The sequence below is a fragment of the Sander vitreus genome, chromosome 23, assembly GCF_031162955.1.
Source record: "Sander vitreus isolate 19-12246 chromosome 23, sanVit1, whole genome shotgun sequence".
Taxonomy (NCBI): Eukaryota; Metazoa; Chordata; class Actinopteri; order Perciformes; family Percidae; genus Sander; species Sander vitreus.
Genome location: NC_135877.1, coordinates 17024903 through 17037741, shown reverse-complemented (window position 1 = coordinate 17037741; position 12839 = coordinate 17024903). Strand labels below are relative to the sequence as shown.

The window sequence follows — 12839 nt, the reverse complement described above, 5'->3', positions numbered from 1 at the left end:
ATGTCTTTATTGTCGCTCTTTAAGACCCCTTGGACATTGTAAAAATGATTAATCGATGATCAAAACAGAATTGTTTCAGCTCCAGTGTGGTAATTTGAAGCTCCAACCTTGACCATGTTCTGTGAAGTGTCAGTGTACTTCACATATTTGTAATTCAGTTTTTTTTTTAAACTTATTCTATATAACATTCAGTATCAGCTCTTTTTAAAATGCTTTCTCCTGCCCTTTTTCTGTTCTTGTTTATATTCTTTACTTTGATGTATCCTTGCCGTATATTATGCAATGAACCAACTTTCAGGCAGATAGAATAGAATAGTTGAAAAAAAATACCTGCACCCTGCTATCTTGTTCCCAATTCTTTAAATTCACTCGGACAAGAAATGTTTTTTCTTACTCATGTTCATTGAGATAGCTGTTATTCGTGTGATTTTTGTGCATTTTGTTTTTTGGAAGTACATGTGCTTCCTGGGGAGTGCCTAGTAATTGCAATTGCCCAACAAATTAACCAAGAGTAGTATGGATATCAACTACAATATGCTGTTATATGCTGTTATCAAACAGCAGAAGCTTTTTGCCGTCCTTGAATGTTTCCCCGTCTTCTTTCCTGAAGGCAGAAAGCTGAGCGGATATTCATCAAAGAAGCCGTCAGCAGCCCAAATTCTCCCAGAGACACATGACACGACAAGTTGTATAAAACTGTCATTACAGTGATTTATTATAATGAACCATGAAAATAGCCAACCAGTGCAGTGTCTGTGAGTCTCTCCCTCCACACAAACATACACACACACAAATAATAATAAAAAGACAAAGTTGAAAAGTCCGGGGGAATAAAATAAAAGTAATGCTACAGTCACATAAACATTCAGCTTTGCAAAGAAGAGCGTTCATATTTACAACAATATTTCAAAAATGGGATGGGAGCAAATTGTACAAGCATAGAAAAGAAAAGAAGCAAATATTTACAACCTGTTCCTGGTGAAAGCTGGAGTAACCACCTATACATTAAATTACATTTTCTACAAATAACCATTGATATTCAAAAATAAACCGCTAACGTTCTACCTGTGGCTGAGACCTGTTGCCTACCTCAGAGATCTACAAGCACTCATTACAAGAAATCGCACACACACTTTCCTCCTTTAAAGACAGACACACAGACAGACACACAGACAGACACACACACACACACACACACACAGTGTGCAAGTGCAACCTCCCAAGGTGGTGAGGCAGGCTCCCAGAAATGGTCTTTTCTGAATCTGCAGCAGTGAACAGATATTTGTTGTTAGACAGAGGAATAAAAAAAATAAGTGTTTTTTTTTTTCTCTATACAAAAAGCTTTATCTTTGCTATAATGAGCCACTAGATTAAAACAAATAAATGGTGTAAAGAGCCGACAACAGACGAGAGAATTGGAAGTAAAAGGAATAAGTGACAAAGAAGGAAGAGGAGGAGGGAGGAGGAGGAGGGGGGGGCATATAGGCTGGAATGTCCATTGATAAACAAAAGTGCGGGGCCTTACAACGGGAGTCCAAACAAGACACAGAACAAGATCTTTCCGCTCCATCACATGAAGGATATATAAAAACTAATGGAGGCCAGAGAGAGAGGGCTATGAGCACCGGGGAGATTGTCCATCTTCAGATTCATACAGTTTGTCTTGAAGATCATTTCACTGTCCTTTTTTCTAGATTTTTCTGTCCATGTTATTTTTTTGTTTTTTTAAAAAGCATCCATTTATCCCACAATCAGCTGTTTTTCCACTGGCCATGTGTTCAGGTATATAGAAAACGTATCTACAGCTTATAATACACGCCCCTCTCAAGCCGAGTTCTCAGGGGCTGCCGGGGGCTGACAGCAGAGAGGGCGGTCAGTGCCACCCTGTGCTCAGGTACCCCGAGCTGTGGAAGGGGGTCGAGGACGCAGGAGCTCCACGAGTCCCAGAAGGCATCTGGGAGGCAGCGGCCTGGGCCTGGCCTTGTTGAGTCTGTTGGGGAGGAGGAGGGGGAGGTGGAGGCAGTCCAGTCTGCTGAAGGGGTGGAGGGTACGTCGATGGGGGCACTGAAGGGTTAGTGGCAGCACCTGGGTGCAACAACGCCGGCTGAAAAGCCCCTAAGTTCTGAAAATGGTGGGGCTGCATCGGGGCGTTGGTCGAGGGAGCGGGGGGAGGCGGAGGAGGAGGCGGAGGAGGGGTGAGCGACAGCAGGGTGCTGCCAGCAGGGGACTGCTGCTGCTGGGAGGTCTGGCCCTGTGGGGGAGGAGGTGGAGGAGGTGCGGTGGTCAGCATGAGCTGGTGCTGCTGAATGGGAGGAGGCTGCAGGTTGACGTGCAGCAGGGTGGGGCCAGGCATCGGGTGTGGGGGCGGAGGAGGAGGCGGCGGTGGAGCAGCTGAGCTCTGATAGTGCATGCTGTGGGGAATAGTCTGCATCAAGGGCTGAGAACCAGGAGGATAAGGGGTTGTGACAGCAGGTTTAAACCCAGGAAAAGGTCCAGCAGGTGAGGGGCTCTGGCTGGGAAAATATGCTGTGGAGGCCGGTGGTGCTGGTGGAGGAGGGGGAGGTGGTGGTGGAGCACTCTGTGTGTTATACTGGGGGAAAGGAGCTGGGCCAGTCTGAGCCTGGGGCTGCTGGGGTTGGTTTTGAGGCTGAGCAGAGAACAGCGCCCTCTGGCTGCGGTAGGGAGAGCCCTGGGGCTGAGGTTTGGGAGAGTGGAGGTGGGAGGGTCCAGGGTAGTGGACAGGAGAGGAGGGTAATGGGGTGGGATGCAGCTTCGTGGGGGTCAAAGGAGCCGGCTTGGGTGCTGCAGGCTTGCTCGGTGGCTGGCTGGTCGGATTTGGCGTCCGAGGCTGACTGTCAGCGTCTTCCTCCTTCGCTGGCCTACTGGGAGGCTGGGCAAGAGGACCAGGAGAGCAGGGCTGTGAGGGAACAGAGAGAAAGAGTCAGACACTTGCTGATAACTTGCTGAGATGAGAGTAATGTTGGTATTCATGTGGGTAATGTTGACTTACTGTGTGGGTTGGGGTCTTTTGAAGACTTGGAGATGGGCAATCTCTCAGTGCAGGTGTATCTCCACCTTCTGTCTCACCATCTAAAAAGAGGGTAAAAAAGGTTAATGTTAAAAAAACATCCTGGTTGCTTCTCACTGCTTTCAGTCTTTATGCTAAGATAACTATTTCCTGGCTACAGCTTTACATTAAACAGACAGATATGAGAGTGGCATTTATTCTCATCTAACTCTCAGCAAGAAAGCAAATAAGCATTTTTCCCAAAATGTCAAACTATTCTTTTAATGCAGATGATTGAGAGTCATTATTCTCACCTGTGTCTTTGTCTTTGCTGAGCAGCAGAGCTCTGTGGTAGCTGCGTTCTCGGGCCTGCTCTACAGAAGTGGACGATGTCCTAAAAAACATTGATAAAAACATTGGGATCATCACAATCTAATTCCTAGTAGTAACACAGGGCTCCAGACTAACTAGGAGCACAGTGGCCCCCCAACTGAAAATTTTAGGGGTGCAACCAGAAAATTTAGGGGCACACACCGTAAATCAACATGCTAACCAAATATTCACATTTCTACTAATTTCCACTGTATTACTAATAAATACTTCGATAGATGCAGAAATTACAATCTGTTTCAAATTCAGTGTCACTTTTGAAGATGCAACACATAGTTTTTATAGATAGATAGATAGATAGATATGCTCTAGTCTACAATTATAATGAATTCAACTTAAAATTAAACATGCGTTGTTTAGGCTACTACTGAACCAATATTGGTACCGATACCTGAAATTCGGTTTCGTTACCCAACAGTACCCGTTTACAAAACAATTCTTTCAGTTGTAAAAATTATTGTCAAACCTATTTATCCTATGTACTTAGAACATTGTTATTTTGTTAGAAAGAAATTAAACAAAAATAAAACTCCTCCCTCTCTCCTCCCAAACCCATTCCTACAACCTATTAAATTGAATAATTAATTTCTTACTCACTGCAACTTTTATTCTTGTATTTGTATATTCTTTTTTAGCCGGTTTTATTTTCATGACCGTTTTTAATTGCTCTTTAATGTTTCATGTGAAGCACTTGGAATTTCCTTGTTGAAGGTAGGAAGTGTAACGTCAACAGCACTGCGACCGCTTTCGGCTCTCCATTAATATCATATCGCAGCAAACGCTGTCTGCGTGAAGTTTGAAAAACTGTAACCACACTTGAAACCACTTTATCGGCATTTCCATGACTCACTGTGACTTCAACAAAACTGCAGAGCCGACGTAGTTTGCAACATCCGCAGCTATGCGTGTGTGTGTGTGCGAGTGTGTGTGTTTGTGTCAGAGCTCCGCTCTCTGTCAATTTTCAGAGAGGACAGATAAGCTTGAGCTAATGCGCTCTCAGTCGCACACTCAAATTTTGGTCGCAAAATGAAACCATTTGGTCGCAGTCTGGAGCCCTGTAACACATTACGTGGTACAGTACATACTAGTTAAGCTAACATGAATGACAACTGACTAATAACAAAGGTTCCTGATTGTTTTTAAGTAGAAGTACATTTAAAAGCACATACCACTGTCCCTCTCCTTCTTTCTCCCCTTTCTCTCCAGGCACCTCTGCCTCCTCACTTGTCTGGGGCTCTTTCACAGTGGTGGTGATGGTGTTGCAGAGAGGAGTGGGAGCAGGGGGTAGAGGAGGTTCACTGGTGGTCTCTAGCGCAACAGGGAAGGCGTCCACAGTCAAAGGTGGCAAGGTGGAAACAGGAGAGCTGCACTCGGTCTTGGAGCCGCTGCGACGAGCTTCGCGTTGACGTTTCCTGTATTCTAGCAGGGAAACCTGGGAAGACGATGCAGAAGCAGAACCTCAATGTCATTTATGAACAAAGACAATGTCTTGTGTTAAACCAGTAGAGGGCAGCATTTGGACAGTAACTCACACAAAGAGCAGTGAGTCAATGCATCTCCTGAGATCACTAAATCCAAATGGCCAAGAAAGGATGTGACACAAAACAGGCCTAGACAATGATGCCCCATACACCTGTACAGTCAGTGTAACTGTACTCATTAACATCACCTTATGTACAGCAATTCTATTAGTTATTCTTGATTTTCTTAATTATCTCACAATATATTGCATCCTCTCCTAACATACATTCTGTTTAGCACTGCTCACTCACCTTTTTCTTTTGTGGGGGGTTCTGCGCTGACCCTCCTCCTTCGCCAGAGCCATCCCCATTTAGTGAGCGTGAGAAGGCAAGTGTACTTCCCTCCTCAGAGCAGGAGTAAAAGAGCTGCCCCTGGCCTTCACTGAAGGGGGCCTGGGTGGCAACCAATGACACTGTTCCTGCGGTGGACCCTGCTGCAGCCCCAGCTGCAGCCTCAGGCCTGAAGGGAGCTACCAGAGGCTCCAGGGTGTGTGAGGGGGTGAGGTCCCTTAAGTTTGAATTGACTGGAGAGAAGTTCAGGCCAGCTGGTCCAGTCGGGCCTCTGTCTGGGCTTTTTATCCAGCCAGGAAAAGAGGAAGCACATGTTTCTGCAGATGAGGAAGCCTCACTGCCCTCTACAACCACACCATCTGCCCTGTCCTCTCCACAGTCCACAAACTCAGCAGCTGGAGGCTGTGGACTCTCAGGAACTGACACCTTGGCTTCTGTCGGGAGTCCATCTATAATGGGAGCCCTTGTACTGGGAGAGGAGACCAACGAAGGGGGGCGATCGGCCTAGGAAAAGAGGGAGGAATCAACATCAGGGGACTGTCATAATAAAGGATTTGCATTTAAAACCTTACACTATCTCCACTAGGGGTGTGCCATATCATATTGTTCACAATAATACTGGTATAATCTTTAATATGATAAAGATAAATATAAATATGAGAACGGCAATATTCCGTCTTGTTGACGTAATGACACAGCGTTAGCTTACCGGTGGCCTGCAGTTGCAATTTTCGAGAAACCATGGCCACAGCCGGAGTCGGAGATGACTGGGAAAAACAACAGAACTGGAAAATGCTCCAGCTTCCCTAAAGTCACGATGTGACAACATTTTGCCTTCCACATGAGTTATGTAATCAAATGGGCGGTAAAGCGTGTGAGGCTTGGACGGGACTTTTTGGTGCATTCAGGTGTAACTCGATATCTCTGACAAACTCAAACCTTTTATGTTAAGTACCCTTCTGCCATCTAGAAGGGACTTTTTTGTACCAGCACTGTGTGAAGTTTGTAATACATTTTGTGTGCACAGGACTTTTTTTCCTTTTTGCTGTAGTATTGCCAGAGGTATCGAGTATCGTTTTTTTAATACTAGTATTGTATCAAAGTTTAAAATGTTGGTATCATGACAACCTTAGGAAATTTCAACCGTTATTTAAAAGTTACTACTGTTATTAAAATTACTCAAAATAAATACATTTGCTAGATAGGTCATTTTTTTAAATTTAAAAATATAATGAATGATCTCTATTGATGAATAAAAAATTGGAACTACTAATTAAAGTTGTTGACCTGATCAACAATTAAATCTGATAATCATTGAACCCTAACCTTTGTGAAAAAAATAAATAAATAAATAAAATTAATCTTTGCTTTGTCCTTCACTCACCTCTTGCACACTGGGTTTCCGGCTGAGCTCTGGGGAGCTTTCCACTGAGGATTCACTCTGTGTAACAAGAACAAACTCAGTCACTCCAGTTCTTTTTCTCATGTAAACAAATTTGCAATCTCCATAGAATTTCCATATGGACAGCCTTACCTCCTGAAGGGCATTAAGTGTCTGTGTTGGGGTGCTGGAAAGGGGCTCTGTACTTGGCTCCTCGGTTCGGGGACGTGGAGGAGTAGCCAGTAAGATGGGTGTTGTGGGTGTCTCCAATGGGTCTGACCTGGTGGGCGTGGCACAAGGGGAGCCGTAGGGTGTTGAGCTCTCGGACATACAGGCATCCAACGGACTCAAGCGCCGCTTTTTCAAAGGTGTGGGCAACTCTGTAGGAAGAAATATGGTGTGTGCTTTAGCTGAACATTCATCCAATATTTTCCAATATAGTTTTTGCACTTCTTATGTTGATGTAGTTATTGGTACAATGTGGTGTGAAAAACTTTCTACTTCTAGTATAAGTATTAGAGTCTTAAATGTTTGTTTTCAACCTGGAATTTGTCTCATTTTGTGTGGTCAGACACGTTAATGTTGCACCAGACTGAGTGCTGGCTACCTACCTGGTAGTGAGCAGGTACCATTGTAGGGTAGAGGGCTGTCAGAGTCTCCGTTAACGAGGGGGCTGAGAGGACCCTCGCTGGGCATGAGGAGGCTTGGTCGTCTGGCTGGGCTGGTGGAGCCCTCCTCCTCTAGAGCCTGCTTCAACCATCGCTGTAAGAAAGATTAAAAGGTTCAGTAACTTAACAATGGAAGCAGCCAAGTACTGATAGACTTTGTCTCTCCTGATAATAGTGAAATTTCCTTCCTCATTGCAGGACACTTTACAAGCGACCAGTTACACTTCAGCTAAAGATGGATGGAAAGGCAGTGTCAACTTGGGAGAACTTAATAATTTTCAATCTAAGGACAGATCCATATCAGGTTCCAAAACTGGCTGGATGTACATTTTTTCCATTGGCATCAAAGCCAAATGGGCATATTTCTAAAGCAGGACTCTGTACCTTCTTGCAGGAGCCAGTGGTTGGTGGTGTTTCTGGCAGTTCTCTGGAACGCCTTCTCCCAGTGGGGACTCCAGGAGTGGAGGGGCTGCGGTTTGCCAGGAATGGCGACGAGAAGCGGACGTAGTGTTTGGGCGTGCTGTAGACCTGTGGAGAGCAGGCCATGCCTGGTAGGGCGTTTAGCTGCGTTGCGAGTACTTCAGGGTCACTGCTTATTCTCAGCGGTCGCTCTGGGGCCGGCTCTGGGGTTCGCACTGCACCACTGTCCTGCTGCTTCTCTCCCACCCACTCACTCACAAAGTGCTGTTGAAAAGAGTTTAAGAAGATCTGTAGGGTTTCCCGTACAATAAATTGGTTTAATATGATGTTTACATATGTGTACATTTGCAAAAAAACATTAGCTATAAAAAAAAGTTTCTTTGTTTACAAGTAGCTCAATTTTAAAATCAAAGTTGCAAGACCCTGATATAAGACAAAAGAAAGTATAGGTGTCGAACAACCACACAACTGCTCAGTAACAGTGACATTGATGTTGCCCATGCAGAAATATTGCTATGGACGTACCTTTTTAGTTTTGAAGTTCTTGCTCCCATTGCGGTTTCTGTCAGGTGCAGGTGAGCTGCTGTGCGGAGGGCTGCTTTCTGGTGCTTCGGCAGGGATGGACTCCGGCTCTGGTGCAGCGGGCGTCTCTCCTTCAGGGGCTTCATTGGTCAGAGGCTCCAGAGACTCAGTCGGAGAGCCAGGGGCCAAGTCAGAACAGGTGCTGATGGTGCGAGCTCGCCGGCGCTGTTGGCCGATGTGCGTGCGGTTCCTTGAGAAACTTTTCCTGTTCCTCGAGCTTTTGACCTTGGCTGACTTTAATCCTGGCTCCTCTTTCACCTCCAGAAGTGGCTATGAGAAAGATAGTGTTTGTATCTATTAAAATTATGAAGGCTGGTAGAACACAAGATAGCTTTTTTTTTTTTTAAAGTGGCCAGACTTCTGCAGTCTATTGCTAAAGCTTTCAAAAGAACACAAAACATGAGGGTTTTTTGTCTCCATGCTCTCACCTGCATGACAACTGGAGAATCTAACATCTCTGGTGTGGCTGGATGCTCGTCCTTGATGTCACTGCGGCCCCCAACCTCTGTCTTGACGCTACCGATTCTTTCCAGGGCCTGCTCTCTACGTTTCTCCCTCTTCTCCATTCGGGCAAAGGCTTGCAGGATGGCCTCCATCTTCCTCTCTTCTCTTGTCTGCAGAGAGATAGGCGTGGGGTTCGGAGAAAGGGTGATGGGACGGGAAGAGGGAGCAGAGACATTAGTCCATGGAGTAGTACTATCCCACATAGCCCCAGAGGTAGCGAGACAACGGGTTAATGTGTACTACACAGCAAAAGCCGATCTAGCTTTGCAAAGTGCAGAGTGAAAGAAAGGTGTAAAAGTGACCCCTCGCTTTCACAATAAGAGAAACGAACCAGAGAGATGGTCAGGCAGGAGCAACAGAAAAATGTGAGGATGTAAATGGTCTACATTTATATAGCGCTTTTCTACCTTAACGGACAAAGAGCTTTACAATTAAACCCTGACAAACCAGGAGGTTGCATGTCTAATGTGTTCCTATATGCATGTTTGTGCCACAAATAACCCCAGCTCTACCTCCACCAAAAAAAAAACCAAACAAAGAGCTACCTTCAGTCAGAACACCCCTATGAAAAGATATTCATACCACATAACATACTGAAACAACAGACATATTGCTGAGAGATCAGGCTAAAGACAGGTGTCTGTAAAGATGGGACAGTTAGTACGCTTGTAAGTCAGTCACCTCTGGGAGATTTGGGGATGGGGAGGCTGGTAGATGGGTGGAGTAGGGTTGGCTATGAAAGTTTACCTCCTTGTGTATCAGTCCCTTCCAGCTGGAAGCCGCCCCGACAGGGAGATGGGACTGCTCCGCTGGGTTGGCCTGAATGTTCAATAAAGAGACAGCCCAGTTTAGAAGAGACATGTCCCCCTTAAACAAGGCTTCACAAACACTGGACAGGGCTAGACACTCGCTGATCTTCTGGTGGTACAAAATAGGCCTGTGTCAGGTACCGTAGGTGTTGGACTTTGTAATTACCTACTATTGAGGATACTGGTAACTATGGGGCTACTTCAGGAATGCTCCAATGACACCACAAAACTGCCAAATAAATTAACTCATTCCTAACGACATCTAGGTTAGGACTATTTTATCAAATAGCTGATGTTTTGCATTGTTGAGGTTCACACCTGCCACACCACTTCAAGGGTTTTCATCCTTATAACAACCTCTCTATTATATAACAATACAAGCTCGTTAAGTCCTCTTTAAACTGAAAATTTAGGATGTCTGTGACGAGGGAAAAATTGTAAAATCTTTAGTCTTCAATCCAAAACGGTGGTCCTAGATTGCACTCTCTGAAACATGTCCTATTTGGAGCTTTGGAGACCAAACACACCCATGGCAAAATTCTCAAAGTATCTGAAATTTAGCACCAAAATTCTCACAATGTTACTGCTGCTTCGACCCACCAACCAATCAGAAGATTACACTAGTTGGCGCACAATTTTTTTAATACAGTTTATGAAACAAAACACACACGTGCACATGGGACTCTGGCAAAAAAAAAAAAAATATATATATATATATGGCCAAAGGTTGTTTATGGTTTTGCTGCAAAAACATGTGCACCAATCACCTAAAAACAACCTGCGGTGGTGCAGTGGTTAGCACTGTCGTCTCACAGCAGCCTCACACTTGGTTCGAACCTGCGAACCTGGGCCTTTTCTGTGCGTTCTTGTGTTCTCCCCGTGCCTGCGTGGGTTTCCTCCAGGTGCTCTGGTTTCCTCCCACAGTCCAAGGGGAGGAAAATTAGGTTAATTGGTTAATCTCTATCTGTCAGCACTGTGATTGACTGGTGACCCGATCAAGGGGTCTCACCCAATGTCAGCTGTGATTGGCTACAGGTCCCCTACGACCCTCAAGGATAAGCAGGTATAGCTAAAAGATGGACCTAAAAACAACTTTATTATCCCTAATTTGTTTCGCAGCCAGGTAGAACGCAGACTTGAGGCACTACCAGGCACAAAATGCCACTAGTAAACCAAGATTTTGTCGACACAGGCAAACCAGGATGATCCAGGGTGCCTTTTAAAACAACAGGGACTATTGTTTACGTAGGGAAAATATCATGCCACCACACAACAATGTTATCTCCCCCGCACCTTGTCGCAGCATATATTTACACACACCCACATGCACCTACTACGCTTGTGATCGTCAGTTTGTGAATGCACACTTCTTTGACCCAGCAGCAGAGCTCTCTCCTGGGCCACATTTCATAGAAACCAGCCTATTGGATCTTCCAAAGTCAATATGGCCCTGGCAACAAGGCTCTACCCCCTCCCTCTCTTCAACTATCTATCCCTCTCTGGCAGATTAGCATTACTGTATTTTGGCCAAAGATGAGTCAGCACTTTACACCTTGAGTCCACTGTGTGAAATGAAGCTGACTGCAGGGTAATTTCCAGAGTGTTTGTGTAGTGTACCATGCCTGCCTGTGTGCATGTGTGCTTGATCCCATCTCTCAGGGACATAAGGCTATTTGGCAGGGGGGAAAAAAAGAGTGGTTGAACCAGTAATTGGCCATTTAAAACTTCTAGGCGCAATGAAGGTGAGAGGAGAGCTATACTCAAACTATAATGCACACTGGGAGACAGTTTCAGCTGGCATGATGACACAACATGCCACATCCCACTGACAGGAGAAGGTGTTGTAAACAGGCATGTGGCACTGGAGGCCTATTCATTTTCTAATATGCTGGAGAAAAAATGGCAACAAATGAGGAAAATAAATGTCACTGTGTAATGACTGACAAGCACATAGCCTAAGTGCTGTGAAGTAGAGGGAGGCCAAAGCTGCAGGAGGGAGAAAAAACAAATAGGACTGAGCAAAACACAAACAAGGGCATTGACAGAGGTGGGAGCACGAGCAGTAGATAAGTGATGAAGAGGAGTGTAGTTTAATGGAAGGGAGGTAGAGGACAGCTGCTCCTATCCAAGCCACAGCCCCAATAGCAGACAAATAGTTAGGTCCACCACACTGGGAGCAACAGGGGACAGGCTTATTTTTATTTTCACTCTTTCTGCTGGGTGGCTGCATGGCAAAAAAAACGCTGTAGCCCCTAGCTTGGCACACTTACCATCTTCCTCCTCCTCTCTGCAATCTGCTCCTCTGACTCCATCTCTACTTCATTGCTAATGGAGGTTTTGTCTTCTAGATCCTCATATAACTCAGGATCCTGTAAGAGGAGGGGAGAGGGGGGTATGGCGCTTTATCACGGCTGATCAGTTAGTCTGGCTACAGACTAGAGGGAGACAGGTAAGACGGGAGGGGAGGAGAGGTGGGGTGAGGGAGGGGGGAGAGGGGCAGGGGAAGTAACCTGAAATATACAGGGAAGTAACTTTTTTTTTTTTTTTTAAGAGGTCAGTCTGTGCACAAAACACACATGCTCAGAATTTGTCTTTGGTCTCACCAGCACCCTGTTGTTCATAAATGATGGTTAATGAATCTGCATATGCACCTCATAGTATGTGTTCCACTGTGAGCACACTCCATGCTGTCCCAGCACCCTCTGACAGAATGAACCATTTAGCAACTGACATACTCTGCCCTGCCTTCAGTGTGAACATAGGGTTGTAATAGCGATGACTTTTAGACCATTCCATCTCCTGTCGGGACGTCTTGTCTTTCTTCCTTTGAGCTGTGACACAACTCGGCAAAACATTTGGGGGTAAACCACAGTCTAAAGCTATGTGACACACTGGACTGAGTGCTGAATGATCAAGCACCACATTTTATTAAATACACTTTGACACTAACAACACTTCTTTGATTTCAAACTGCTGAATGAACCAAATTTATAACAATTTGGCTCGGTCATGGCTAGTGAAAATTGCTTTTCTGGAACGGACGACATTCTGTTAACACATTCGAGAGAAACGCCATTCTCTGAGTGTGTTGCACAAAAGGGTAATACACTGCAACACATTTCTGCCAGACAAGTTGCACAAAAGTGTATTGCAAAAGTGTTGTGCAGGGACAGTAAATTTGAGTTATGCTCTCAAAATTATTAGTTGGGGGGCAAAGGTGAATGCATAAATGGATGATGGGAAAAGTAGAGTGACTAACAATGGAAA

General features: G+C 45.1%; 1 protein-coding gene across 13 annotated transcripts in view; it reads right to left on the bottom strand.

Moving 5' to 3' along the window:
* Window positions 1-1009: 1009 nt before the first annotated feature.
* kmt2e (lysine (K)-specific methyltransferase 2E) overlaps window positions 1010-12839 on the bottom strand; it is a 30163-nt gene continuing 18333 nt past the window's right edge. For 4 of the 13 annotated variants that reach the window (XM_078242764.1, XM_078242765.1, XM_078242774.1 and 1 more), the window contains 13 exons: window positions 11843-11941; window positions 9445-9582; window positions 8688-8873; window positions 8203-8529; window positions 7642-7965; window positions 7201-7351; window positions 6743-6969; window positions 6593-6649; window positions 5170-5712; window positions 4567-4829; window positions 3322-3401; window positions 3011-3090; window positions 1010-2917 (listed from right to left, as the gene is read on the bottom strand). In XM_078242764.1, the coding sequence (XP_078098890.1) occupies window positions 1874-2917; window positions 3011-3090; window positions 3322-3401; window positions 4567-4829; window positions 5170-5712; window positions 6593-6649; window positions 6743-6969; window positions 7201-7351; window positions 7642-7965; window positions 8203-8529; window positions 8688-8873; window positions 9445-9582; window positions 11843-11941 (3519 nt within the window). In that variant the 3' untranslated portion in view covers window positions 1010-1873. The remainder of the gene's footprint in view (window positions 2918-3010; window positions 3091-3321; window positions 3402-4566; window positions 4830-5169; window positions 5713-6592; window positions 6650-6742; window positions 6970-7200; window positions 7352-7641; window positions 7966-8202; window positions 8530-8687; window positions 8874-9444; window positions 9583-11842; window positions 11942-12839) is intronic. The other 9 variants (XM_078242770.1, XM_078242771.1, XM_078242766.1 and 6 more) reach the window with 8 other exon arrangements.